Source organism: Scophthalmus maximus, chromosome 16, assembly GCF_022379125.1.
Source record: "Scophthalmus maximus strain ysfricsl-2021 chromosome 16, ASM2237912v1, whole genome shotgun sequence".
Classification (NCBI taxonomy): domain Eukaryota; kingdom Metazoa; phylum Chordata; class Actinopteri; order Pleuronectiformes; family Scophthalmidae; genus Scophthalmus; species Scophthalmus maximus.
Genome location: NC_061530.1, coordinates 2,242,120 through 2,269,739, shown reverse-complemented (window position 1 = coordinate 2,269,739; position 27,620 = coordinate 2,242,120). Strand labels below are relative to the sequence as shown.

The following is a 27,620-nucleotide window of genomic DNA, read 5'->3' as shown; positions in this document are numbered from 1 at the left end:
GGCCAAAACAACTCATTCAGGGGGTGCTGGGCTCAGGTGAAAGCCTTACTAGACCAGAGTCATCAAAAGTAAGAAAACGGACATGCAGCAGAATAAACTCCTACTTTGATCCGAGCGTGGGATCTGATTGGGGCTCTCTCATGTCCATCTGCCTCGCCGGCATCTCATTGGCTCCGGGGAATCCGACTGGCTTCCTAAGAATTGGTGAGGATTTGAAGGTTGCGAGGGTCAGTGGCAGAAAGTATAGGAGCAACACCTGGAGGTTCTGGCTGTTTGTATGTCTGCATGTGTGTTAAGTTCAAGAGTCTATTAGAAGGTGAAAAACTGTAAACTCAGACGGGATGGGTGTGTGACTGTGTCAATGCACACACAAAGTGCAGCAGACGAGGATCTGGGAGGCGCCCTACTCATCTGAGGGACACGCTCATTCAACAAAGTTTCTCAGTGAACCAAAACAGTCATGCTTCACACACACAGACAGACAATACATTGATAATGAACAAACTGTGAACTTGTAGATCACAGGGAAGGGAGCAAACAAGCAGTGTGACAGTTTTGCTTTTTTGTTCAGCTCAGGATGGGTAATTGCAAATGTGGATGTTGCTTTGATGTAGTAATGTGCAATGGGTTCTCAGGTGCAGGTGAAGACTCACAACCTTTTTTTTATTCACATTATTCTGAGCATTTCTACTTCCCATAACCAGCTCTAGACCAGAACATTCAACTCTGATCAGCAACTGCCGGCTTATCACCCAGATAAACCTGGTTAATTTCTGCATAAATCTCACAATTTTTCTTAAAAAACCTTAGTGCCCTTAGTAACAATGTGTGAGCAGTGAGAGAAGGTTTTAGGTTTGACTTCAAGGACTTACACAGGGCAGGACAAAAGATCAGAGCTTCAACAGTAATGTGGTTTTAACAGGGAGTTAAAATAGTAAATTGAAAGTCCCTGTTTTGAAAACCAAAAGATATGATCGATGGATGAATTTGGTTTCTCAAGAAGAAAGCATAAGAGCATTCAACACCATCATATTTTTAATGACCACACCTGCCACGCACTTGTCTCCTTATACAGAAGACATCTATCCACTCTGCATGTGCATGTGTGTGCCTGTATACTGATGCTCAGATCTTAGGCTTAGAGTAGTTGTACAGCTGACTAGACTATGTAACAGTACGCCCAAGCACAACGAGATTCTGAATGTCTTTAGACAGCTGTGTGGATACCACATAGATAAGACAGATGACCAGACTCTAAGGACACGTATAGTGAAGAGTGAGTCATTGTGGTGACTGGAATCATCAGCAAATAGTGGAGCAATGTGAGAGAGCCTGAAAACTGAAAGGAGACACAGCAGTTATGATTTCACTTCTCATCAGTGTAAACTTTTCTAATTGGATTTTCCAAATGACATTTTAGGAAAGTATGGAATGGAGTATGAAACTGTTGTTGTACATAGATACATACTGTCCAAACAATTAATAATTTTATGATTGACTTATTTTGATTTATTCTTTTGTTTTAAGAATTTGTGAAAACAATTTAGAAAAGTCTTTAAATGGCTTGACTTGTCTGATAGTCAAAAACCCGTACAAAACCAGAAAATGTTCCAATTACAGTTGCAGAGTAAAGCAGCTAATTCTCAGATCTGAGAAGCTGGAAACAACAAATACTTTACTCCTTTGAATAGTTATGCTGGTGGATGGAAATCTCAGTCTGTCTGTATGTCCACCACTTAGCTCAACAACTGCTGAATAGATTGCTGGTCTCCTCCGGATGAATTTTAATTAACGGTGATCCCTTAACGTTTCATCTAGCACCATCATCAGATCAATATTATGTCCACTACCTGTAAAATTAATGACATTCTGATCAATCTTTTCTTTATTTTGTAGTATTTACTTCTACTTAGCTAATGTTAGCCTCCTAACAAACTACGAAATGGTGAAGATGGTGAACATACTAAGCAGCATGTTAACATTGTCACTGTGAGCATGATAGCATGCTGTCATTAGCATTTAGCTCATAGAACCGCTGTACCGAAGAACACATGGACTCTTGGTCATGGTAATTGAGAAATCACTTTTATGATGGATTATCAATTAGAGTATTTATCAAAACTGTTGTTAATCAACGTTATGTCCCCTGGCTCATTGATGAACCTATTAATCACTTTAGCACTATTGCAAAATAACCTACATGTGTGTATTGTGACCTCCGTCCAAAAGAATGTTTTCACCTTTGATTTGTTCCTTTGTTTATTGATATAATTTTAGCAGGTTTACAAAAAAACGTATACACTGATTTTGACCAAACTTGGTGGAGGGCGGGTCCTCGGCCATTCAATTTTGGTGCGGATTCGAATGAAGGGGCTGATCCAGGATAGGCCAAACTTCTCAAATGCTTTGTGTTTGATGTTGTCTCATCACAAACTGCCAAATAAAAACTTTTGCTTTCTCTAAATGTATTCCCATTGTGAGTTAAAGGATCAGGATATGTGTAATCAACGATTAAACAAAAGTGATACAGATCAGCTAAATTGAACATGTTCCAGTTTTTATGAAAATTAAATATTGAGATTTGGTTCCCTGACCTTTTTACACTGCTTGCACATGATTCAAGGCCAATTCCATATTTCAATAAAAAATGGGCAAAGTCAGATTTGTTGTTCATGCAGACTTTCAATTCAGTTGAGAGTTTGGTTGTCTCAGTGATATCAGGGATCACACAAAAGCAGATACATGAGGAGCTGCTGTATTTAAGTCATACAGTATTTGGGTGCCGGATGGAGGTCAGCTGGATTCAGACTCACTTTCTGGCCCGGTTCTGGACTGCCTGCTGCTGCTGCTGTTGCTGCTGGACCTGCTGGGAGGGGGCAGGCCTCTTGCGACTGGGCTCCATCACCGGGGAGGGCAGGCCGGGCCGCACTGCTGGGCTTCCTCCATATGGTGGGCCGGGGGGGCCCATGGGAGCTCCCTGGTGGGGCATTCTCGCTCCAGACGGCATGCCAGGACGCTGGGAAGACACCAAAAAGGGGAGGGGATCACGTTTGTAGTAAACATTCTCTATTGAATCTTCTGATGAAATTATAATCACATAAAACTGTTCTAAAACTAAAACAAAAGAAACATTAAAAATCATGAAGAAGAGATTCAACAAAGAATGTCAAATCAGCTCCTTATCCCAACCTCACAGATAGTTCCTCTTAAAAATAAAATTCAGGTTACAACTGGTTAGATTTCAAGCCAATCTAAAACTTGGGACCAAAATACAAAGGGCAAAACTAACCACTTTACATATATCCCACCTTTGGAAACCTTTGGTCACCATGTAGCAATCAAACAACAGCTGGGTTGTTGAAGAGCAATATACTTTGTGCAATTCAGTGACGTCAATGTACAGCTTCAAATGGAGCGAAATTCAACATATGTCACTCTAAGACACATTAGAGAGCACATGGAATATGCAACATGTGATTTAGGAGGAGAGATAGTGTTAGAGCAGAGATTTAGCCCTATTTTGTCTGGTTTAAAGATACCGACAGTAATTCACAGAAAATACAAAAACAAGAGTAACCGTGCCAAGAGCAAGCATAACTAACGTGTTTCTGTATTTTCAAATCTCCTTTACACAAAAATCAGATTTGATGGCTGGAAAATAGACTAAAATTTTGTCACCAAATTGAGTCGTTGCGCAAAGTGCAAACCCTCTCTCCCCATGTCTAAAAACACACACACACACACACACACACACACACACACACCTCCTAAACAATGCAAACAGTGTCAGAAGCCACAGTCCCACACTCTCGTCTTGACGCCTGGGAACAACTGAGAACACTCTCACCTGTGCTTGTCACTCCCATGGCAACAGCTGCCTCCCGCCTCAGTTTATTGTCAGAGAAGCAGGAAGGGGTTTGTTTGATAGAAAAACATCTTTTCAATTGATCCAGAACAAAGAACTCCAACTTAAAAGGTTTTGTTTTACATTGTATTAGTTTTTCATATTTTTTTTTTTTTTTTAATTAAAAATCGTTGAAAAGTAGCTGAAAACTCCAACTGTCTGATAACTGTAGTGGAGTAAAAATCTGATATGTAGTGGAGTTGAAATATGAAGTAAATGCATGTACTGAAGTAGAGAGCAAGCTCCTCAAGAGTGTACTTAAGTACATTAGATGTACCTATGTTTATGTACCAATAAAATGCATTATGTGGACAAATTTGTTAAAAAATATTGATATCACTGTTTTACAAAGAACAGACATTGTGCAATATTGGACATTTGAAACCATAAATATGATGAGATTCTATTTTTCCATGACCTTTCTTATTCAAAAGAGAAACTATAATAGTGTTATATTTGTGTGACTTTCTTGAGAGTGTGACGGGGCATTTTGAGCAATACAACGGATTGTAAGGGATCAACACTGTGCACTTTTGTGGACAGTAGGAAACATGTAAATACATATTGTGAACACAAAATATTTTTTGTTATCAACAAAATATAGCTGTTACAAAAAATAATTTCTGTGTGCACAAAATGCGGCACAAATATAAGTCCATACATAATTTTATCCATCACCATGCAAAAATAGAATAGGTCTCTTTCCAAACTGGCACAGAAACTGCCCGCTACATTTGGTGTCAGAATGGGTAAATGATGGAGGGCAGCTGAAAGCTCATTGTGTACGCTCACATTTCTCCAACATCTCATAATGTTTGTAACCTCTAAATGTGGATTACTGCACCAACATACTGCACACACAGAGTATCTGATGATATATACTGACAGTACATACACACACAACACACAAAAAAGCCCAGAGAACAAACAAAGAACGAGGTAATAATAAAAACAACCAAATAATACACAATAAAAAAACCTACATATTGAATTGTGTAAAAATGTTCACAGGGAGATTTAATAACTCAGAACACATTATGACAGCATTTGACAAGCTGAGGCCGACATATTCTGTGCCTTTTGAAATGGTGACTGAGCACAGATCCTGTGATAAGAGCAGGCGGTGCTGTCACTCTGGCTGGGAGTTCATTGGTGGGTGGGGGTGGGGGGCTGGGAGTGCCAACGCAACTGAGATGGGTCTCCAAATGAGAGAGGACAAAACAACATATGGTTGGGGCCTCGTGCTTGATTGTTGTCACCTTATGGAGTCTTAAGAGAACCCCTTCTTTTTATGTCTACTTCCTGCCTAAGCTGGACAGCAACCCCCAAACAAAGATCAGAATAGACTTTCAGTAGCCAGACTCACCCAGACAGACTTCGCTACAGTTACAACCGGCTGTCTAGAGAATTTAAACTCTTCACATAACAGATACAGAGAGCCATAGCTGGATAATGTGTAAGATGAATTTCCCCTAAATCCACGCACACAATGAGTGGTACTCCACTCCAACGCTCAGCCTGGAGCACTGCCAGCCAGCAATCGAATCTTTTAACCTTTAGTGGAGGTTTACCATGATGATTTGTTAATATTGTGCAATTGTTTTAACAAACTTTCCAAGCAACTAATGAACATAGTTGTAGGCTGTTAAAACATGTTTAGAAATAGAACACGGTGTGCCATCTTTGATTATTATACAATTCATTTTGCAAATGTCTACCAATACTTCTCATGCCTATATTTACATTTATTCATCTGGCAGACACTTTTGTTCAAATTCGAAATTTGAAATTGAATTATTTTGATAATCGTTTGACTTCCCATCATTCTCTGGTTTCACATGCTTTTTCTCAGTTTTTACCAAATAATGACTCAATTAATTGAGATTCTGTGAGTGTAGTATGCTACTATATAACTATACTGTATATACTATATTTGTCCTGCCAGAGTTTCATAATGATACATACAAATTTTTACACAACATAAGAGATCTCTTTATCAGTGTTTTGTGCTGTTGCTTCACTGTAGAGCTGTTAGATAACACTGTCGCTGTGTAGTATGTACCGAGGCCGGGACATAAGAATATATACAATATTCCATGTGACGATATGAATTTTTCCACTGTCAGAAATCATGCAATCTTGTTCATACCATTTATCTATCCCTTTATATATTATTATCTCTAAAGCAAATCAATGAGCATGAGTCATTAATGGATATATTGGACATATTTTTCTCATTAACCTCGAGTGGTATCTAACCACACAAACAGTGTTGGATTTATGGGCTGAATATACCAGGTATCCATGTCAAAGTTGTTGCCCTCTACCCAGTATAACTATTAGGTGAAGAACTCTCAAAAATGTCTAGTTAATGCAGAGACCTCACTGTGAACATGTTTATATCAGGACTATTTATTTGTGGAAAGTAATAAATGATAACTGACCATGGCAAGGTCTGTGGATTATCCCTACATTGCTAGACATCATCATAGATAAGAGAGACTATATGTTTCACACACACACACACACACACACACACACACACACACAACACACAGTCTCACTGGTTGCTTTGAAGCGGGAACACTACGACCTTTGGTAGCCACCACAACAATGCCTGCATGTACAGTATTTGCATTAGGGGTGTGAATCTTCACTGGTCTCACGATTCGATTCGATTACGATTATCCTGTCAACGATTCGATATCCCGATGCATCGCGATGCATAACAATGCGTTGCCCTCTCAATTTTCTATTTTACTGAACATGGCTACATTTTCATCAGTTAATACAAGCAGTCAGACTCTAAGCACTCCCTCTCTTCTTTTATTTTAGCCAAGAAAGGACACTTATTGAATGTGGAAAAAACCCCACAACAATACTTAAGTCTGAACACAGCAGACAACAGGAGTATTTACAACAGTAAATACTAAAATGGCATCAACCTGTTAGTTTATATAGTGCACTTATTCATAAAAGAAAATGTTAAAATAAATGTCTTAACATTAAATTTAATTATAAATCAAAATAAATAGAGGCTAAGCTTACCATCTACATTATGAGTGTGAAAATGGTCATCAAAATAATGCATAAATCCTTATGTTTTGGAAAGGTGCAATAAATTACAGTACTGCTGTAACCTGTATTCTACAAAACATCACAGGACAAGAGCACTTCCTGATCGTGACTGACATCACAATGAATCTGGAACACAAAAGTACAGGTAGCTTTAAATAGGGGTGTGAATCTTCACTGGTCTCACAATTCGATTTGATTACGATTTTCCTGGCAACGATACGATTCAATTCGATTTCACAATGCATCAGGATGCATCACAATGCGAAGCATCTTCCATTTTTGATATTACTGCACATCATGGCTACGTTTTCATCAATGAATCAAAGCTGTCAGATATAAATGAACTCCCTTTTTTATTTTATTATTCTAACCTACAAAAGGACACTTAGCAAACAGCAACGTAGTGTAAGCTAATTTATTTATGTAACATTACATTTTAATTGGAATCTGTTTTTGGGTTGTCTCAGCAAAATGCTGAGTGATTTTAAGTTGAGGTTTTATTGTCAAGGGCAGAACGGAAAAAGGGAGTGGATGCGCTGTAGTGTTTGACGGTGATAAATAAAGTTGTTGTTGCCCCTTCTTGGATCACGCTGGTTCATACGACGGTCTCCGTGTCATTATTTTGTATGAATGATACAGTACAGGCGTAACAATAAAAGCTCGGTTACAGCATCAATTCTTGGCAGAGCTGGGTCCGCTATTTCCTTGACAGGCGCTACTACTACCAGGAAGTAATTTTGAACTGTAAAACTTTGTCCATCCGCGGTCAGAAAATCAACAAGTAACGGCAGTAATCTATAATCGATTAGTGTCCGTCACTGCATCGATGCAGCATCGTCCACTCCCGCATCGCGATGCATCGTAGAAACGATTAATTTCAACACCCCTAATTTGCATATATGTTGGTCTGTGTAAATACATCTACATGTGGGTTTGTGTATGTCGAAAAGCTTACTGAAGCAAACTTCAGTCAGCAATGAGAGGAAAGGAAACGTCATCCCTCGCCACAAGCTAACAAACTGCGCCAAATCTTCGCCATATCCCATACTATAAATATTTCTCCATTCTGCAGAATACACAGTAAGGGAACCTGCCACAACTATCATAACAAGACTTTTCCATCTTAAAATGTGGGGGGGGCGACAGAGGAAAGAGTAGAGGTGCACATGAGAGAAAATAAGCAGAGGGAAATATTTTGCTTGGAGCAGCCAAAGCCTCATCAAGGTTAATTGGTCTGTTGAGAGGACATACTCATCCATCTCATCAATCATCTGGTCTGTTGTATCCTGAAGTCTGTCTCTGTGCAAAGGAAATGACTGCTCCTGTCAGAGAAACAATACCTCATCTTGTTTCAGTGTATAAATCTACCTGATATAACTACGCCCAACATCAGCACTGCTTAAAATAGAGTTATGTCTAAAACCAGGGCTCAGTCAAGCAAGTTCTGGGACTTTAAGACATGTAAAGATTTAACAAGCTAATACCAAGTATTTTGGACTATTTCAATGTACTTGAGGATGAATGAAGTGATGCCAAGTTTCAGAATCAGTACAGAGGTGAAATTCAGTTCTGGAGAAAGTAAAAACAACAGCATGAAATTAACATTTATGACTAAAGAGTTACAGTCAAGGCCATGAGTATTTGGATAGTCACACATAGTTTCTTGATCTTCAGGCTCTGAGCTTTAGCACATGCTATTGCAAATATAAAAAATGGGTTTTACATTCAATTGCCAAGTCCCAGCTTTAATTTGAGTTGATTTGCATCAATATATAAAAAACTGTGTGGGAGATTTAACCCTTTAAATTCAAAAACATAACTTAAACATTAAATAGACTATCAAAACAATTTGACAAACTGGTTTAGCTCTAAAAGTTTATCTTGAAATACTTTTCTTACCCAGGTGTCACAACCCCAAAGGCCATCACTAGATTAATCTAAGGGTTATAAGATGATTTTTAGGTTAAAAATAAATTTAAAAAACATAAAAACACAATTCTGTTCCATAAAATTCTGTTGATTTCTTTTGGTCATTTTTGAGATTTTACAGTTCTCTATCTTCAGACCAATAAAAAATCACTAAAATCAGGTGGACCGTTGTGTCCTAAGGTTTAAGATACAGATCATGGACCGCAACATTACCGAATTTAGTTCATTCATTTTTTATCTGTCTCACATTCAATTTTTCTATTAAAGGCATAGAATGCCCCCAAATACCTTCTCCAAATACTTCAGGGTTTAAGAAGCGACACCAGGTTTCAGGAAAGGTGTGAAAAGGTGAAATTCCTTTTAATTAGAATTTAGAGGCCACATGGTATATGTTATGGAGTCAGATGGACTTAATAATATTTATGGTGAAATGTGTCATGCTGTATAGTTTTGTGTCATGCTGAAAATCATCAAATTATCGTGTCCGTTTCGGCCATGAACTGCAATGTTCTCAGTTCGACTCTGGCCTTGACTTTTGTTGCATGTTAGTCCCCATCTCTCTTTCCCCTGTCATTTCCGGTCATTCCTCTATTATAAGTTCTCTAACAAAGGCTAAAAACCACCCACAAGAAACTTAATAAGTCAAGCTGAAACCCTAAGCCATCTGAAAGAACAACAATCACTAATGATTTAGCTAAACAACTGATTATTCCAGACATTTTTCCAGCAACAACTGATGATACATTAAAAGCATATCGTTCTTTTCCAGTTTCTCTAGTTTCAGGATTTGTTGTGATCCATTGTCAAGTATCATTCATTTTCAATTAATATCTTTGGATTTTATGTTTCTGCTGATAAAAAAGTAGATATTTGACAATGTCCCATTGAGCTTTGTGAAGTTGTGTCTTTTGAGTTTTTTTGACACCGCAACAAACAGTGTCACGTACAAAGACTTAAACATCCATTTCAACACTCAAAACAAACCACTTCTGTGTTCCATGTTCTGTTTGTCATGTGCAGTATGGGCCTTATGGTAATAGTTGCCTAACCCCTAACCATGAGCAACACTTGACTTGACATCTCATGCTAGCTTCACATGAATAGCCTGATTGTTCTGGAAGATTTCCAGGATTGGCAGTCTGCCTCGGCTCCGTCTACGATACTACATCCGTTTGTCTCCTGACCTTACAGGTTCAAATCCTTCCCCCACCTCACAACACGCTGCCTGGAAGGCTACTCTGACTATGTCGTTATGAGTGGACTCGTCATTTCCCCCCTCTGTCTATGACTCTCAGGGAAGCATGCTCAGTGAGCTCCTCTGTTAGCCAAAGGGGGAGCTGGCTGTTTTTTGTTGCTGCTGCTGCTGCCGCTTAGCTTCTATTTCCTCATATTATCCATTTTTGTGTGTGAGTGTGTGTGTTTGTGTGCTAGAAATCCTCTGCTCCCCATCCTTCTCCCGTCCAGCTCCATCCATCCATGCTGCTCCACTTCTTGTTCTCTCAAGTCATCTCCTAACAGGCTGGGATCCAGGGGGCTGGAAATAACCTTCACATGGCCAGCCTTACCCAGCTATGTCTTGCACACAGACCGCTGCTGCTGCGCCGACTCATGCACACACACACACACACACACACACACACACACACACTGAACAGATGCATGCCAGAGCTCAGCTCCTTTCATAGGAATGACAGACAGCACCACTCACCACTCCATGGACCAGGAACTCAAACAGTTTGCTCTTGGTGGCTTTCCTGGCTCCCCCCGCAGTCTCCTCCGTAGCCATTTGCTCAGCCCCTCCGTTCACCCTGCTAATTCTCCCCTCTCCTTCTTTTGTCTTTCCCTCTCCCTTCACCCAGCCTCCTGTTCCCCTCCCCTGCTCCACTTTCCTTCTCTTTGTGCTCTCCTTTTCAGCACTGCCTGTCCCTGACTCTCCTTTTCTCTCTCTCTCTCTCTTCCCTCCCTCTCCCTCTATTTTGAATGTGCAGCAGCCATATCGAGTCTCTCACTGTGTCTAGCTCACTTTTTAGTTGAGCTGCCTTTCAGGAGCCCAGCACGTCCCCTTGGAGGTGGAGGTGGTGGGGGAGCTGTGCGGGGGTCTGGCAGGGGGGTTTCAGACCAGCCCACCCTTCTGCTCCCCCGCACAGCTGTTGCATTCCATTGGTAGATAAGGGCATGCAGCGGGAGAGAGGCTGCTGTTTGGTCTGAATGGGGGCTGGGGAGGTTAGAATCAGTAAGCCATTCCTTTTCTGCAGCTTCCCCCTGATGACCAACCCAGAGGCCACGGTCAGCACACACAGAGCTCAGAGTTTGGACTCATTCTCAAAAAAGGACATTGGGCTCTTAAAGGGGCCATGCTGCATATCATTAACGTATGTGTAGACATATAAACTGCCATATATGATCAAGTAATGACATGGTGTTGATGATGAGGAGGAGGGTGATGTTATTCTCTTCAAGTGAAAGCAAAGTCACTCGAATCAGGGGAATTATGTTTGACGGTTTGCCACAAAGCATGTCTCACAATAGGCGAGCTAATGTGCTCTAAAGCTACTTCACAAAAGGAGAAGGACGCATCAAGAGCACCTTCATTTCCTATGATTCTGTGTTGGCCTTTGTCAGAGTGCATTCATAGGTTACAAGTATTTCCTCCCCTTGCCTCATTAGCTTTACCTTTCACCCACTAGTCGATAATGGCAAACAAACAGGCTGGTTTGCACAGCAAAGGTGACTGTGTCAATTGAAACGTGTAATTACGTTCTGTTGTCATTTCTTGCAAGCTGCGTTCTTAAAGCTATCTCCACAAAATGCGGGAAAATGAAAACCCCCCAAAAAGTGAAAACAAATACAAAAAATACAAGGACAGAAGAATTTGATGCAATAAATAAAGAGATATTGAATTAGACATACTGGCTATTTCACTGTGTTCAGGCTCAGATTTTTAGGTTCTGACGTGACATGCTGTCTCACACTCCAATTACACATAAGTCAGAGCTTTGCTTGTCGCCACATAGGTCGTTACAATGACTACAAGCATGCCACGTTGAAGTTGATGACTCTTTCTGCCCCTTCTTCCCCAGCCAGTCCTTCTGTACCTCCCCTCTTCCAGTTGTCAGATCTGGGTAGTGAAATATTCATGAGGTTATTTAAATGACAAAGGAATTGAAGTGGGGCAGATTCAGAGGGGGCTTGGCTAGTGACATGATGGCAAATTTACACTGTTATTGTTTCCTCTTCCTCTGCTCTCCTGGATGGAAAACGGCAGGGAAGTGTTGAACCAGGTGTCAAAGTAGAACACAATTAACCCTCAACAGTTTTAACAGTTAATAAAGATCTTCAAAGGCAAAGACTAAATCTTTCCTTCAGTTATCGCCACATTTTGACAAACTTGTTCCAACAAAATGGCACAAGGAATATTTGTTAGAAAATGGTATGTTGCTTAAGTCCAGCACTGGCAAGAAAATTCTTTACATCCCTGATTATTGAAATCGACTTATTGATAGACCCTCCCATGCGCTGCTGACAACTTTCAGCATTAGTTTGCTTGGTGGTGACACCTACTGTTGAGATGGGTGTACTACTGCCATAATTTAGTCTGTTTGGGAGGTTTTGAAGAACATAAGGAACCTGAATCTTAACTGTTAAATTTGTTACTACTGCCTCAATCTCTTTATGTCCTCTCTGCAGTCAAAAAATGTATATCAGTCCAAATTGACATAATGCATGAGATTAACCATCCATTACATAACACATGACACAGGTTTGAAGTACACACGGGAAGACAAGGTATCTATCTCAATTTCCCACAAGGTCAAAAGGTCTCAACCAGCTGATCCTGTCCACACAGATTCAGAGATTGCGCCAATCCCCCATGTCTCCAGCAAGGGCACGTGGGCATTCAATGATAACAAAGAAATCCAGCAGCTCAGATGATGCAAAAGAGAACCTTAAGTTCAGGAGTACCCCCTGCCGGAGCCCCACCGTCTCCTCACTGAAGCCAGTCAGTCTCACCAAATGGTAATGTCCCAGTGTGTAGCAGACAAGGGGGTGGAGGGGGACTGACAGGGGGTAAGGGAGCAGCAGTAGTATTATTAATGACCAAGAGAGGGAGCATACAGCTCGGCAGGGAGGTGCTAACTGTTTGAATGGAGTGAGGCTGCATTCAAGATCAATATACAAGATGCATGAGGCATCTTAAAATATTATTTGGAGATTGGATAATTTACTTGGAGCCAAATTCCAATTACCTATTTGATTTTTCTAAACATCTTCTTTTTTTTATCCTGAGATTTCTTCAATTCCTTATTTGGCCACAGGAGGGATACACAGAGCGGACACTAGAAGTCATACAATATGATATGCAAACTGTCTGGCTGGGTTTCTAGGCTGCAATATTGGCTGCATCACTGCCTGTGTAAAGGGTAGTTTCATCATTGATTTTTCTGCTGATTCTTTTTTGATCAATAAACTAATCCACCTTCACAATATAATGTCAGAAAACTAAAAAAAAATCCTATCACAGTACAGAAACCTTTAGTGACATCTTTAGTTATTTTCTGGCCAACAGTCCAAATCCCAAAGATATTCATTTTAGAATGACATTAAAATGCTCACAGATTATATATTATAATTTGGCAATATTTGGCATTTTTGCTATAAAAGTGATCTAAATGATTATTTGATAGTAAAAGTATTTTTTCTATTATTATTTATTTTCCTGTTGATCAATTTATTGGCTAATAGCTACCACTCTACTGTGAACATAAACTCATCATTTGAAATAATAAATACACCGCAGTCACAAACTGTAATGAGGGCCCACATGTGGACTTTGCTGCATTTTAAAGGCCCTGAAACTCTTTTTCTTTTAAAAATATTTCTTTATAATATTAAATATTCCTGGCTAAATAAACAAACAGCTATGTTAAACTTCAGAAAAAAATCATATGTGTTATTTATAAAGATTTAAAGACTCAAAACTTCATAATCTGCTTCATCAGGTCTGTGTGGGCATGGTTCACTCAGAACTGACCAGCAATAAGCTCAGTGGACTGAAAAACAGGAAGAGAAATCCATACTCATTGTCTGCTTTTCTAATCAGGAGGAAAAGGAAAATCGAGTGGGAAAAGCTATACAAAAAATTCAAATTTCAACCAGTGCTGATGTGTAACGTACAGTTCCCCGGTGGCAACATTAACATAACAGAAGACGAGGTGCACTAGGGGTGGATATGGACTGTACTGAGGGCATGGAAGTGAAGGTCTGATTCCATCCCACTGCTGGGCACCCTTTCTTCTCTTTCTTCAGTTTATGAGCTGCACACAATACCCAACTCAAGCTGCTTGAAGGCCATAGCTCACAGCAAGCTGCTCAATGGCCATCAGCTAAAATCAAAGGCACTGTACAAAACCCCACAGACATTCACCTTTATCATAGGGATTAAAGAGGGGAGATTCAGGGCCAATTTCAGGCAGCTTGGCATATGTAATGAAGAGAAAACTGCATAGAAAGAGAGAAAAAGTCTCCCAGGATGGCTGAAAATAATAGGGCATCTGCTGTTATTTTGTAATCAAAGTGATTTGGTACAATACATCGTGAAAAATGCACAAAGCAACAGTGCTACTGAGGATTTAGTTTTTTATTCCAAATATATGTTAAGCGCCTAACCTAAGAAGCTGCAGATTAAGAGTTTAGGGTCAACCTTGGATTTTAAGGCTTGTTTGGGACAAAGCATCTTTATCCAGACAGCGTTTATGGTTAAGCTCCTTGGCTGCTCACATTGCTCTAAAAAAGGGAGGCATTGTGGGAGCAGATTGAAAGACGGTGCAACAGTAGTGAGTCAAGTTTACCCACAAGCATTGACGTCACACCAAAAAGCCTGAAGCCTTACCTGCTTTGGGGCATATCCTGTTTGCTGTAGCCATGACAATGGGATAATCTGCCCTATGTTTTAAAGGGGCCATATTATGCTCCAGGCACCTTTTCAGCCTGCCTCCACGTATATTTGGTTATCTGGGGTGTCTGCCAGCCCACGGAGAATGAAAAGAAAACAATGAGTCGTTGATTCGTGGTTTGGGTTGATCGTGCAGACGGTCTGTAAACGAGCCATTCACAGCCCGGGCATCAAGTGACGTAAGTTGACTCTGCTACTGGGGCGACCACGCCCCCAACCTGAGCAGCACCTCCCCCATTGAAGTGCGGAAAAACAGATCGCGTCTGCCGGCGGTCGGTCGCGGCTCCCGGCTTGAGGCGGAGGTCACGTCTGCCGGCGGCCGGTCGCGGCTGCCGGCTTGCTGCCGGCGGACCTCGCGGCTGCCGGCGGTCGGTCGTGGCTGCCGGCGGTCGGTCGCGGCTTGCGGCGGACCTCGTGGCTGCCGGTGGTTGGTCGCGGCTCCCGGCTTGCGGCATTCGGTCGCGGCTCCCGGCTTGCGGCGTTCGGTCGCGGCTGCCGGCGTTCGGTCGCGGCTCCCGGCTTGCGGCGTTCGGTCGCGGCTCCCGGCTTTCGGTCGCGGCTGCCGGCGGTCGCGGCTCCCGGCTTGCGGCGGAGGTCGCGGCTGTGGGCTTGCGGCGGAGCTCGCGGCTACCGGCCGGCTACCTCCCGCCGTTAACGTTCTATCGCCCAGCCCCTTGTGCTCTGTGTGTAATTATGGAGAACGTGTTCTGGGCCTCCCGGGTCTCTACGTCGTGTATGTGCCTTGTCACGTGCGACTGTTGTCATGGCAGCAGACCCGGGGAGGAGCGAGGAGGAGCGAGGCGGAGCTTTGCGGAACACGAAGGGAGGGGGGCGAGGAGTGAGCAGGAAAGCGCTGGAAATCGACCGTAGTCTCACAGGGCTGTTTATACAGAAAGGGGAGGGTGCTGTGTGGCTAGATCCTTGAGGTGTTTTGACATGGAATGGCAAAGACATGTAGTTCACACACCTGAAAACCAATGTAACTTGTGTAAAAGGGGGCATAATATGGGCCCTTTAACCAATTGGGTGAGAGCAACGCTGACTGCAGTGACTTCAAAACTGGAGCAGTAGCTGGTAAAACGATGAACTGAATGAGGAACTAACTCAAGATCTTAAACCGTAAAACCAAGAAGAAACTCATATCAAAGAGACAGAAATGGCTGTCAACAACAAGTTCACCAGAGTCGGCTCTGACACAAATATAAACTGAAAAACAGTCACTTGCAATGAACAAACCCAAAACCCAAAAAAATAAAACTGGCATGAAACTCAGAATAACTCCTCCACTACCCCATTTTATGTAATAATCCATCCATTCATCCATCTCTATCTTCTTCCGCTTATCCAGGATTGGGTCGCGGAGGCAGCTGGCTAAGCAGGGCGTTCCAGACATCCCTCTCCCTGGCCACGCTTTCCAGCTCACCCTGGGCGTTCCCAGGCCAAATGGGATATGTAGTCCCTCCAGCGAATTCTGGGTCTATCTCCAGGTCTCCTCCCCGTTGGAAGTTCCCTGTAAACCTCCACAGGAATGCGCCCAGGAGGCATCCTAACCAGATGCCGGAACCACCTCAACTGACCCCTTTCAAAGCAAAGGAGCAGCAGATCTCACCCCCAACCCGAAGTTTTCTGGAAAAGAACCACGGCCTTGGACTAAGAGGTGCTGATCCTCATCCCCACCACTTCACACTGCAAACCGCCCCAGTGCGCACTGGAGGTCACAGTCCAATGATGCCACGGAACCACATCATCAGCAAAAAGCAGTGATGCGATTCCCGAATGGGACACTCTCCACCCCACTGCTGTGCCTTGAAATACTCTCCATGAAGATTACAAACAGGATTGGAGACAAGGGGCACCCCTGGCGAAGTCCAACACCCACAGGGAACAAATTCAACTTTCTGCCAAGAATGCGGACACAGCTCTCACTTTGGTCCTACAAGGACCGGATGGTCTGTAGTAGGGATCGACCGATACAGATTTTTTAGGGCCGATGCCGATACAGATTTTTTTTCCATCAGGCTTAGCCGATGACCGATACGGACTGCCGATTTTCTTGAGCCGATATTTGGAGCCGATACTACTTTTGCTCCCTCAAATAGAATTAAATTCCGGCCCGGCCCGCTCTCTCCGGAACCACTTACCCAGCGCCGTCGCGGTGCCTCTGCCCTAGGCTGCCACGCTGCACGGCCGCCGGGTACCAACTCTCCTTTCTCCTCCGGAGAGTGGGAGGGGGATTCAATGTCTCCCACCCCGCTCTGCTGCCGCTCCTCTGATGACTTCTCGCTGGCCGGCTTAGTCGTGGGTCGCGGTGGACGGAGCGCCCGGTGGGTTTGTGTGTTTCTCCTTTTTCTCCAAACCCTTTGCCTCGTGGAAATTGACTTTTTAATCTCGGTCGCCGCCGACAGACGGGTGCGAGGCTCGTGGTTGCTGTTTTACGCATCCTCCACGTCCTCGCGCTCTATCTGCTCGTCGGCTGGCTCTTCTCCCCCCATACCCTCCTACTCTTCCCCGCCTTTCCCCTCTCTGCTTCGGCAGGCTGGGACTGGCGGCACCCCCCGTCGGGCAACGCACCAAATCGGGCGCGACTGCCGGTGGACTTTTTTAGTCTCTGCGCTGACCGCGCAGCAGGCTTTGCGCAGGGGATCCTGTTCGCGGGCGGACGAGTCCCGGTGCGGTGGGAACTCTCAAGATGCTCCAGAGCGACGTGAGCCTCGTCTCCCTCTACCTGCCGTGCCTGATTCGGTGCGGGGCCGACAGGGGGCGCTGGATTTTCACTAGATGCGGAACGGCGGCGGAGCTGCGGCGCAGTGTGTCGGGTTTCGCCGTCCGCCAATCCCCACCGCCTCCGCCACAGTGGTGCGCTGCTGTGCGGCCATGACGTCACAAGGACCCACGAGATCTCGCGAATTCACGTGTGATCGCGCAATATAACAGGGTGTAGTTTCTATAAAGAGAATCACAAACCAACAAGTTATTTCCATCATAAATGATTTGGTGATTTTGGACTTGAATAATCAGCATCTTCTCATCCATGGTGTCAACGGGGTGAACTGGTCGCTGAAAACCTCTGACCTGTTGACTTCAGGGCTGTCTCCGCCCATTATGACGTTTTCAAGGTGTAGCACAGGGAAATATGATCCGCCGTGAGCACGGTGTATTTTATTTTGACAGTTAAAGTATGTTTTATTTTTGTTTCTGTGCTCGACTTCCTGTCCCGCACGACCTGTTTTGCGCTGAATTGCAGCGTGTGTGCTCCGGCGTCTGGCAAAAATAGAAGCCCTGCATATCTGCTCCGGAGGGCTGCGGAGCGTCGGATCTGTGACGGAGCCGTGCGGAGTCAGTGGAAATACACATATTGACTTTAATTGACACCTATCGGCTCCGTCGCCGTTTCGCATCCAGTGGAAAACAGCGGTAAGCCGGCCTCCAAAAAAAACTATCGGCGAACGTAGCAGCCGCGCATCGGCCGATGCCGATACACGTAAAAACAGAACATCGGCTCCCACTCACCGCCTACACAATGGAGGCCCTGAACAAGATCAACTCTTCATCCTTGTCCCGTGCCTCCCTCAGGATGTGCAAGAAATTCTTCTGTAGGTGTGAGTTGAAGACCTCACAGACAGCGTCCTCTGCCAGACGTTCCCAATTTCCCACGTCTGTCAGGCAGCCTTCTCCGTCATCTCATCCAGCTCATCACCAAGTGGAGATCAGTTGACAGCTCTGCACCTCTCTTCCACATGACATTGAACAGGCCTTCTGACCACAGCTCCCACTCACCGCCTACACAATGGAGGCCCTGAACAAGATCAACTCTTCATCCTTGTCCCGTGCCTCCCTCAGGATGTGCGAGAAATTCTTCTGCAGGTGTGAGTTGAAGACCTCACAGACAGCGTCCTCTGCCAGACGTTCCCAATTTGCCACGTCTATCCGGCAGCCTTCCCCGTCATCTCATCCAGCTCATCACCAAGTGGAGATCAGTTGACAGCTCTGCACCTCTCTTCACCCGAGGGTCCAGAACATATGGGCCTAGATCTAATGAAATGACCACAATCCCTCCGGTGACGGATTATTACATAAAAGCACGAGCCGTATTTTTAGTAAGGTAACCTTTTTTTTGCAATGTGATGTTATATTCTCTTATCACCAATGTCAACATTTTCCCAAATTATGTGTCTAAACTCCATATGAGCTGGATGCTTATATGTTCATGACACTAGATGCAGTATGTCACCTCATTGTAACAATTTCCATGTACTAAAAAAAACAAAAAACAAAAAAACTGGTTAACCAATCTGTTGATTAACTGTAGAGAGAAACTAGTCTCAAAATGTCACAAATGTGTATTGCATGATCTACAAGTAAAAAATAAGACAATGTCTACAATGATTTGTGTGTTACTTTGGCAAATGTGTGTTCAAATTCACACATAAATACAAAGCCATTCGTGCACATGTAAAACATTTATACAAATGTGAATGAGTAAATATTAATATATATATATATTTACATTTCTTTTATATTGTATGTGTTCTAATCACGGGGTGATGAGTTATTCTTTCTATTTAGAAAAGCATTTTTCCCCCCTTCCCATAAACACAAATTCACCGAAAGTCCAGATGTCCCAGTTTTTCACCAGCACTTCAACGCAGCCTACATTTGTGCATCTTTGCAAAGCGGACAGCGGAAAGAGTCTCAAAAATCCACACGCACATGTAAGATGAGGACACGCATTTAACAATCTGTAAATAAATACAATTTGTGAGTGCCAAAAGTTACGCACAAATCATTGTATGCATTTGTAATTTTTATTTTTTACTTGTAGATCTGTGATACACAATTGTGACCATTTTGAGAATAATTTCTCTCCATAATTAACAGGCAATTCACTATTTTGGCAACGGGATAGATTGAAAAATAATCAGCAAATTAGCTTATCGTGAAAATAGATTAAAAGTTTAAAGAAATATTTAATCTCTTTGAAATTATTTAGCTTTCATCCCCTTTTCTGAATAACTAAAAGGATAGATAGTGACATGAATTGGACAAAGTGTACACCACACATCAGAGTATGGTGCAGTATCGCGTGTTAACATTAAAATGGGTCAACCAGCCGCTGAGTGAACTGTAGCACCATTGGGACCCAGACAGTTTGTCTCTAAGGCAAGTCCACACTCTCATTATTAACTATCTCTACATTATACATGGGAGTAATATGCAACTGCAAAAAACAAAAACACAGATAGTGTTTTAGGTAAGACAGCAGAGATTTAAGAAAAAAAATTATGATCTGTTGGAGGGGACTCTGTGTTGCAAAGAAACTCTACTTAAAACCATAAAAATTCATAATGTTACTGGGAGAATGACAAAGTGTGAAAAAGTGATTAAATTCATCCTCAATACTGAAACTGTAAATATACTGTATGGACTGTATGTGTAAAATCATCAAAGCTGCAACTCAGATTTGCCATGTGATGCACTGTGACCAGTCTAACACTGCATAAGAGCTTAATCGATTAGTTGGTTGTATTATTGTTATTGTTGTTGTTATTTATTTTTTAGATGTTTTCAATGATCAATACAATGTTAACAAAGATGTTTACAATGCAAAAAAAAAGGTGTGCATTTAAGTTTACAATTTACATAAAATAAACTTTTTGATTTAAGTTATATGTATTTGGTTGTATTTGTATTTTCTTATTTATTGTTATTTATAATAAAGTTCAAGGTTAAACTGTAAAATATTAAGCCTCAATTGCATTTCTTTTTTAAAAAGTATTTTTTCTGATAGCTGTTAGCAGATATTTTTTATTCCCTAATTGATATTGGCATCAGCCCCCCAAATATTGGTCAGTTTATATTGTTTGTACAGCAGTATTGCAGATAAAGACAAAACAGTAATGGTTGACAGAAGGCCTGAATTTTTATTCCGGTTGCAACGAAAGGTTATTATTAGTGCTGTCAGTTAAACGCGTTATTAAAGGCGTTAACGCAAACCCATTTTAACGGCGTAAATTTTTTTATCGCGAGATTAACGTTCTTTTTGGCCTAGCAAACTTTGTAGTTTTTTCACATGCTGTTGCAACAACTAGTAACGTTAGAAAAACTACAACACCACACCGTATCTAGCTAGACCGGAAACAAAACAACAGGCACGCCGCACACACTTGTTTGAGCTTGCGAGGCAGCCAAAGGGTAGGCGAGCGCGAGACACCAAATTGAATGCCAATAAGATTCTGAATGGAAAGTTTACTTTTAAAAAGTTGTGCACTGGCCCTGCAATAACAACCAACGTCGCCATGCCAACAACTACTGAGCTGGAGAAACTGAAGAAGCTCGAGGCTGTGCTGGAGCACTGCAGGTAATTTATTGTGTATCCGTGTCGTCTGTTTGTTTAATAATCAAAGTAGGTCTGTGTCAGAACAGTAACGTTAACGATTGAGTGTGTGTTTATGTGCGTGCGGGTAGGCTATGCATGTGTGAAAGATTGGAGTGTGTGTGTGTGCGTATGAGTGTGGTGAGTGAGTGAGTGAGTAAGTGAGTGAGAGAACTCTGTGTGAATTACAGTAGGCCTAACTAGTTCCCCACTGAAGTGCTTCTCTATATTAATGCAGGTATGTGTCTGAACTTCTGGGAGGAGAGAAGTTTGTGTCTTGCTCAGTGGTGCTGCCAGCGTTGTGTCATCTGTTGCAAGTGATGGAGGTCACTGAGGACGACCCAGCTTACATGATCAAGTTCAAGGGAACCTTAGCAGCAGACATGGAGGGTCGCAAGGAGAAGACCAACATCACATGGCTGAGAGTTGCGACAGCACTTGACCCAAGGTCAGATTGCCATGCTTCATTCTTACACTCATCCTCATTCTCAGCATTGTGTTTCTCTCAGTTTGTTTGTTTTGTTAGGTTGCTTGCTTCTTTTTACTTCCTTTTTTACTTTGTATTTTTGAATTTAGCACTCTAGAGATAGGGATCGCAATTTTGTTATACCTGCACCTGTACTTGTATTAAAGTTGCATTTCATTTAATTTCAAGGTTTAAGGACCTCAAGTGTCTGAGCAAACCTGACAGGGCTGAGGTGTGGGGTACGGTCCGTGCCTTGCTCCGGGAGAGGGAGATGGAGAGGCCTGCACAGCCGGATAACCAAGTCACGTCTGCGCCTCCTACGAAGAAACCAAATCTCATGCTTGCACACGAGTCTTCGTCTGATAAAGAGGAGGACAGTACTGAGCAATGTCTGGAGCGCTACAAGGCAGAGCCTCTTACTGGCATAGATGACTGTCCCCAGGAATGGTGGTCCACACATGAAGGGGCACACAGTGAAATGGCCCGCCTTGCACGCAAGTACTTAGCAACACCGGCCACATCAGTACCTCCTGAAAGGCTGTTTTCATTGTCTGGGCATGTTGTATAGGCTTGTCTGTTTGAGTAACTGGCTCAAAGCAAAGAAGTAGTAAGCTTACCTTTTATTGGTAACCGTTACTGTTCATTCTTTCTGGAGAGAAATAAGAGGCTGTGTTGATGAGCCTCTGGTGAATAAAGAGCAGTAGCCTGACTGCTATGTTCAAAGCAAACTTGAGAAAAACAAATATTAAGCCATGGTTTAACTGCACTATAGGCTGAGTCTTAGTTTACCTACATGTGCACTTTGTAATTTTATTTTGTATCGCCCAGTTTCGATCCCTTAGAAAGGGCTGTTGAAGGGGCTGTTTGTGTGACAAAGTATTTTTTTCATCCTTTTATTGATGGACAGTGTTACATTGTGAGATTATTTGCTCCAAGTGTGAATATTAGTGTGAAATTGAACACATTTTCACAAAGCAAGCCAATCCACTTTTCCATGATAAGAGCATTAAAATGAGAAAAAATAATGGGACAAAAAGAAATCAAGGGACATTTAGAATAGATAAAAATGTGCGATTAATTGCGAGTTATCTATGACATTAATGCGATTAATCGCGATTAAATATTTTAATCGTTTGACTGCACTAGTTATTATCATTATCAATTAATTTGCAGATTATTTTCCCAATTAATCAATGAGGTCTATGAAAGGTCAGCAACTGTGAAAAATTACAATAAGAACCAATTAATGTCTTCAGATTGTTTGCTCTGTCTGAAAAACAATCCACAATTAAAAGATGTTCAGTTCAATATCCTTTAAGACAAATCTTCACCTTTCAGAAGCTGAACCCAGCAACTGTTCTGCATTTTTTTTTAAATTGAAACAATGATTTGATTATCCAAACCCTTCTGTTGACAATGGTCAACACATTTGGTGCAATCGATAGTTTTCAAAACCTTTACTTTAAGCTCATTTGTTTCCAGGATAACAAACAGCCACTGAGCGTGCACATTCCTCACCATCAAAAAAAGGAAGTGCTCCATTGTCTGTTTATCCCTGCAAATAACACAAAACACAAAGCTGGGCACATTTAATTGGGCGACCTGCTATTTAGGAAACAAAACCAAATATGCAGCTTCCTGTCCAATCAAATCTTACTACTGGTAAAAATAAAGTTTTGATCGACCTTAATGGGTCTCCCAAACTAGATTTCAAACATGACTTTGCGTGTTTGTGTTTGTGTGTGTGTGTGTGTGTGTGTGTGTGTGTGTGTGTGTGTGTGTGTGTGTGTGTGTGTGTGTGTGTGTGAAGGGTAGCTAATCGACTGTGGCTTTCCTTAAAAAGCCAGGTCAAGCATTCAGAAGACTGTAAAAGGAGCTGAGCTGATCCTCTGATCCTCTATCAGACCTAAGGAGCTGTGACAGCACCTTTGCATACTAATGAGTCTGTATTACTTTTGTGCCAGCAGCTGGGTCAGGGAAGACTGGAGTTTGAAATGTAGCCCCCCTTTAGTCCTATTTCTTTACAGGGAGAGTGAGCCTATATCACTGACAAGGATCAACCACTTCTTTAGCAAACATTTAGTTTAAATGAAAATTACAAATTACCTCAAATTCAGAGCTATCTATACAGCCTAAAATGCAAAGCAAAACTGATGAGAGATAAAGGGATACACGGTGGGACAATCTTGCAACAATGTAGGGAAATGTGATATAGGATCTTTCTGGAAAACGTCTTTAAACACAAAAATAGGATTGAAAACACTCCTGACAGAATCCAAGGAAACCAACACACAAGCAGCAATTTTCTGAAATAAGATGGGTTATGCCATATTTTTTGCTGACTAATTGCACACAAATGTCTGTTTCTTTTTCATACAGATCATCTAACTGAAGTGCATGATGGTGCTCTTTGAAATCAACAAGCAGATGAGTCACCATGTCCTCCATAACTGAACAGTTCCGTACATTTAACTAGAGGTTTTAACGTGTATTGAAGGACTCACAATATCAGCTCACGCACTGGCAAACAATGCCAGAACCTGCTGATGTCTAACAGTAGCCTTTGGGCGGCACAGTAAATAAAATTATTTCTTTCTAGCAAGCAAATGTTAACAAGTAAAGATCCTTTCATACATCATTGATGTTGACAGTATATTTGTGGTAAATGGACTGTATTTATATAGCACTTTTCTAGTCATATAGACCACTCAAAGAGCTTTACAGGAAAGTCACAATCACCCATTCACACAAATACATACAGCGCTGCTATTTACAGCACATTTTTCTGTCACATTCATACACTGTCTGAAGAGCTGTCAGAGGCAATTTAGGGTTAAGTTTCTTGCCCAAGGACTGAAGGTTGGCGGACGAACAACTCTACCTCCTGAGCCACAGTCGCCCGTGGTGTAATTGCACAGAAACATAAAGCCAGCCTATCAAACTTGGACAGGTTGTTCTGCATCTTTGATTTCATAGTCAAGCCTATTAGATGAACTGACTAGTCCAACATGTTACCCCTTAATGACATAACATATTTTTTTAACACCTCTGTTTTTGAACTTGCTAACTACCCATCGCTTCTTAACGCTTAACTAGGCTAAATGGCTGCTGGCTGTAGCTTCATTTTTAGCATACAGACACCAGGGCCCAATTGTTCAGAAGTTATCTGACTGGATTTTGGATAATGGATTGGATTTAATCTTGAAAATGGGTTGTTCATAACTAAAAACGGACTCTGGATTTAAATGGTTTTAAATCTGAGTTGTTCAAAATGTTTTGGACGTTTTGAAATGGTAGGATTTTGTCCCCCTGAAATGATCATCAAAACAGCTGTCAATATCAAACAAAAAATATTTAATTTGAATTACAATCGCACACTTTAAAATAGTTTATAACAATTTCATCCCCTATTGTATGTCCAGTCAGTCCCTCGTTCTGAACTTCTTAAATGATAAACAGAAAGACAAATTCATCTGGCAGAAAAAGAAATCACTCTCACCCAACTACAGCAAAAAAATAAATAAACAAGAATTCAGATCCAACTTAGAGCACAGGTTCTGCACTAGGGAAGAACTCTAAATATTCTTTATTTTTCAATACTACTGGACATTTAAAATTTGGATTTGAAACATCCAGTGTATTTGAATAATGTATATTTATTTTTTATTTATTTGTTGTGGGCCAGATGAGGGGTCATGACATTTAAATGGAAGGGGCTGTTTGTATTGTTTTCTGTTGTTTTAAATAGATACACTTTGAGTGACTCCACTTGCTATTCTACCTGTTGTTGTTAACATACCTACTGTAGTAGCCTTAAGTGTGATACAGTATGTCGTTTCATTGAAACCACTGGTAATCCAGATTTAATAATGAAATATTTGTATCTGGATGAGGGTGTTCCAATCAAGTGTTACATTGAAAAACCGGGACAAAAGTAAAATGAATTACGTGATCGTGGATAGCAAAGCACAGCATTTCGAAGTCTGTATCATTGGAATCCAGATTAGATTTTTTAAATAAAAGGGCAGGGTGGTAATAATATACGGAGCCCTGGAGAGGGAATGGAGAAAAAAAAAAGAGAGATGTAGTTTAAGATACCTCGCAAAAATACCCCTTCCGGGGCGCCGTATCCATCTACTCATCTAACTTTCAGGAAAAAAAGTAAAAAAAAAAAAAAAAAAAGCCTGTTTCACAAACTGTCAGACTTTTCGATAATACCGAGTTTAATTTACATGGGCTTTATCAATATAAACAGTAACATAGTGAATATGCAAGCTAAAGACAGGATATAGAAAATTGGTGTGTGTTTGAGAGAGAGAGAGAGAGAGAGAGAGACAGAGAGGGGGGGGGGGTTTAATGCATGCGCACAGAAGAAGCAAGATGACGGTTCGCTCATCTCGACAGGGCTTCACCGTGCATCCCCTCTGTTACCAATCTGTCTGTTTCCCACACCAGTCAAGGTTAACAAGCCGCGCTGGAGTCTGCGTCGGCTGGAAAAACGGGGAGGGGAGGGGTGGTAGGTGGAGGTGGCGGGGTGAGGTGGTGCAACTATACAGTGTGCTGTGTGATGATGCAGACAGGCTGAGAGGAGAGAGAGGGGGAGAGAGAGAGAGAGAGAGAGAGAGAGAGAGAGCTACTGTAGCCTAGATTCCCCTTAAATATTCCCAAACACATCCCCATTTTATGCTCAATCAGTACAATGTGAACAACGCCACTGTAGCCTTCCCCTCAGAATAGACAAAATACCACACGAGGTGAAAATTAATCCTAGCATCTTTCTTTAGATGCAAAATAAATTACAGACGGATGAGAAAAAAAACTCCGGCGGCTACCAATCCAGCTGGCCACACGCCTGCAGCATAAAAATATATAAAGAATAGTTATAATGGTGGATACGGATGGTCTACTGAGCAGCGTAGACTCAACGAGACAAAGTGGTGTAGGAAAAAATGTGCTAATGTATCACAAGGTAGCATAAGCATCCATACCTTTCTCTCCATCACTATACGCTTTTTGGGCTACTCAATAACAGCAACTGTGCGATGTGTCTCTCTCGAGATGTCCGGTCCGGCGCGGCGCGGAGCTTCCCTTTCACTCCTCAACTTCCTCACGGCTTCTCAGAAAGCAGCGTCTCCCTATCACTTCCCCATTACTGGGCAGCTAGGCGTCTTATTAGGGCTGGCCTGTGAGACGGCGAGCCGGGGATGGAGCCAGAGCCTGGATTGGCGAAGCCTTGTTCGGAAGGGAGCCTCGGCGCAGGCGCGGTCTCCGCCGGAGAGTCGATAAAATGACAAATTACCACAGGCAGGGAGTGTCATCAAATTATCCACAGGAGCGGATTTTTGGGGGGCTACTGTCAGAAAGATTTAAAATTTAGACTACATGCTATTCGTCGTTTAACATAACTTAGAATCATTAGCTAATAACAATAACAACGTTTTTATATATTATGCTAAAATGATGCATAGAACAAAACCTGCTTACCTTCAGCTCCCTAAACAAAATAAATACTTTATGACAAGGCACCCTTAATGCGGTTTTTATAGGCACCAACTGTTAATAATTGAATTGATAACATACTAAAGATAAGTTATAAGACATTAGAGGATGAGTTGGTGATTTCGAAAATCGCCGCAAAATCCGACTCGCTTCCTTCAGACCTCCGTCCCAAGCCCCTCCCCCCTCAACACATAAACGCGCACCGTTGCCTCAGTCGGAGTCTTACTGCATCGGAGGAGGAAGACACAAGCGGAGCACAACATGCTAACTGACTGCTCGTGGCTCATTCACAAGTAAGAAAACACCGGACATTATCATAATATACACGTAAACAGTGAACGTGGCTATTGTCGGTGGGCACATTTGTCAAGCTAACATGTTTGTGTTGCGATATCTAATTGAAAATGGCGTTCTGATG

At 42.1% G+C, this 27,620-nt stretch overlaps 2 protein-coding genes across 8 annotated transcripts in view; one reads left to right on the top strand and one right to left on the bottom strand.

The window, feature by feature from the left end:
• Positions 1-26,851, bottom strand: part of smarcd3b (SWI/SNF related, matrix associated, actin dependent regulator of chromatin, subfamily d, member 3b) — a 42,410-nt gene extending 15,559 nt beyond the window's left edge. Inside the window, exons 1-3 of one of the 7 annotated variants that reach the window (XM_035613799.2) lie at positions 26,692-26,851; positions 2,814-3,016; positions 105-194 (exon numbers count right to left, since the gene is read on the bottom strand). In XM_035613799.2, the coding sequence (XP_035469692.1) occupies positions 105-194; positions 2,814-3,016; positions 26,692-26,703 (305 nt within the window). In that variant the 5' untranslated portion in view covers positions 26,704-26,851. Of the gene's footprint in view, positions 1-104; positions 195-2,813; positions 3,017-6,348; positions 6,370-6,952; positions 6,974-10,619; positions 11,020-26,691 lie in introns of those variants that run through there. The other 6 variants (XM_035613798.2, XM_035613797.2, XM_035613800.2 and 3 more) reach the window with 6 other exon arrangements.
• LOC118288041 (E3 SUMO-protein ligase ZBED1-like) lies at positions 21,477-23,072 on the top strand. The gene is made up of 2 exons (XM_035613805.2): positions 21,477-21,685; positions 21,893-23,072. Exons 1-2 carry the CDS (start codon positions 21,558-21,560, stop codon positions 22,269-22,271), a joined length of 507 nt encoding a protein of 168 aa, XP_035469698.2. The 5' UTR covers positions 21,477-21,557; the 3' UTR covers positions 22,272-23,072.
• Positions 26,852-27,620: the final 769 nt, after the last annotated feature.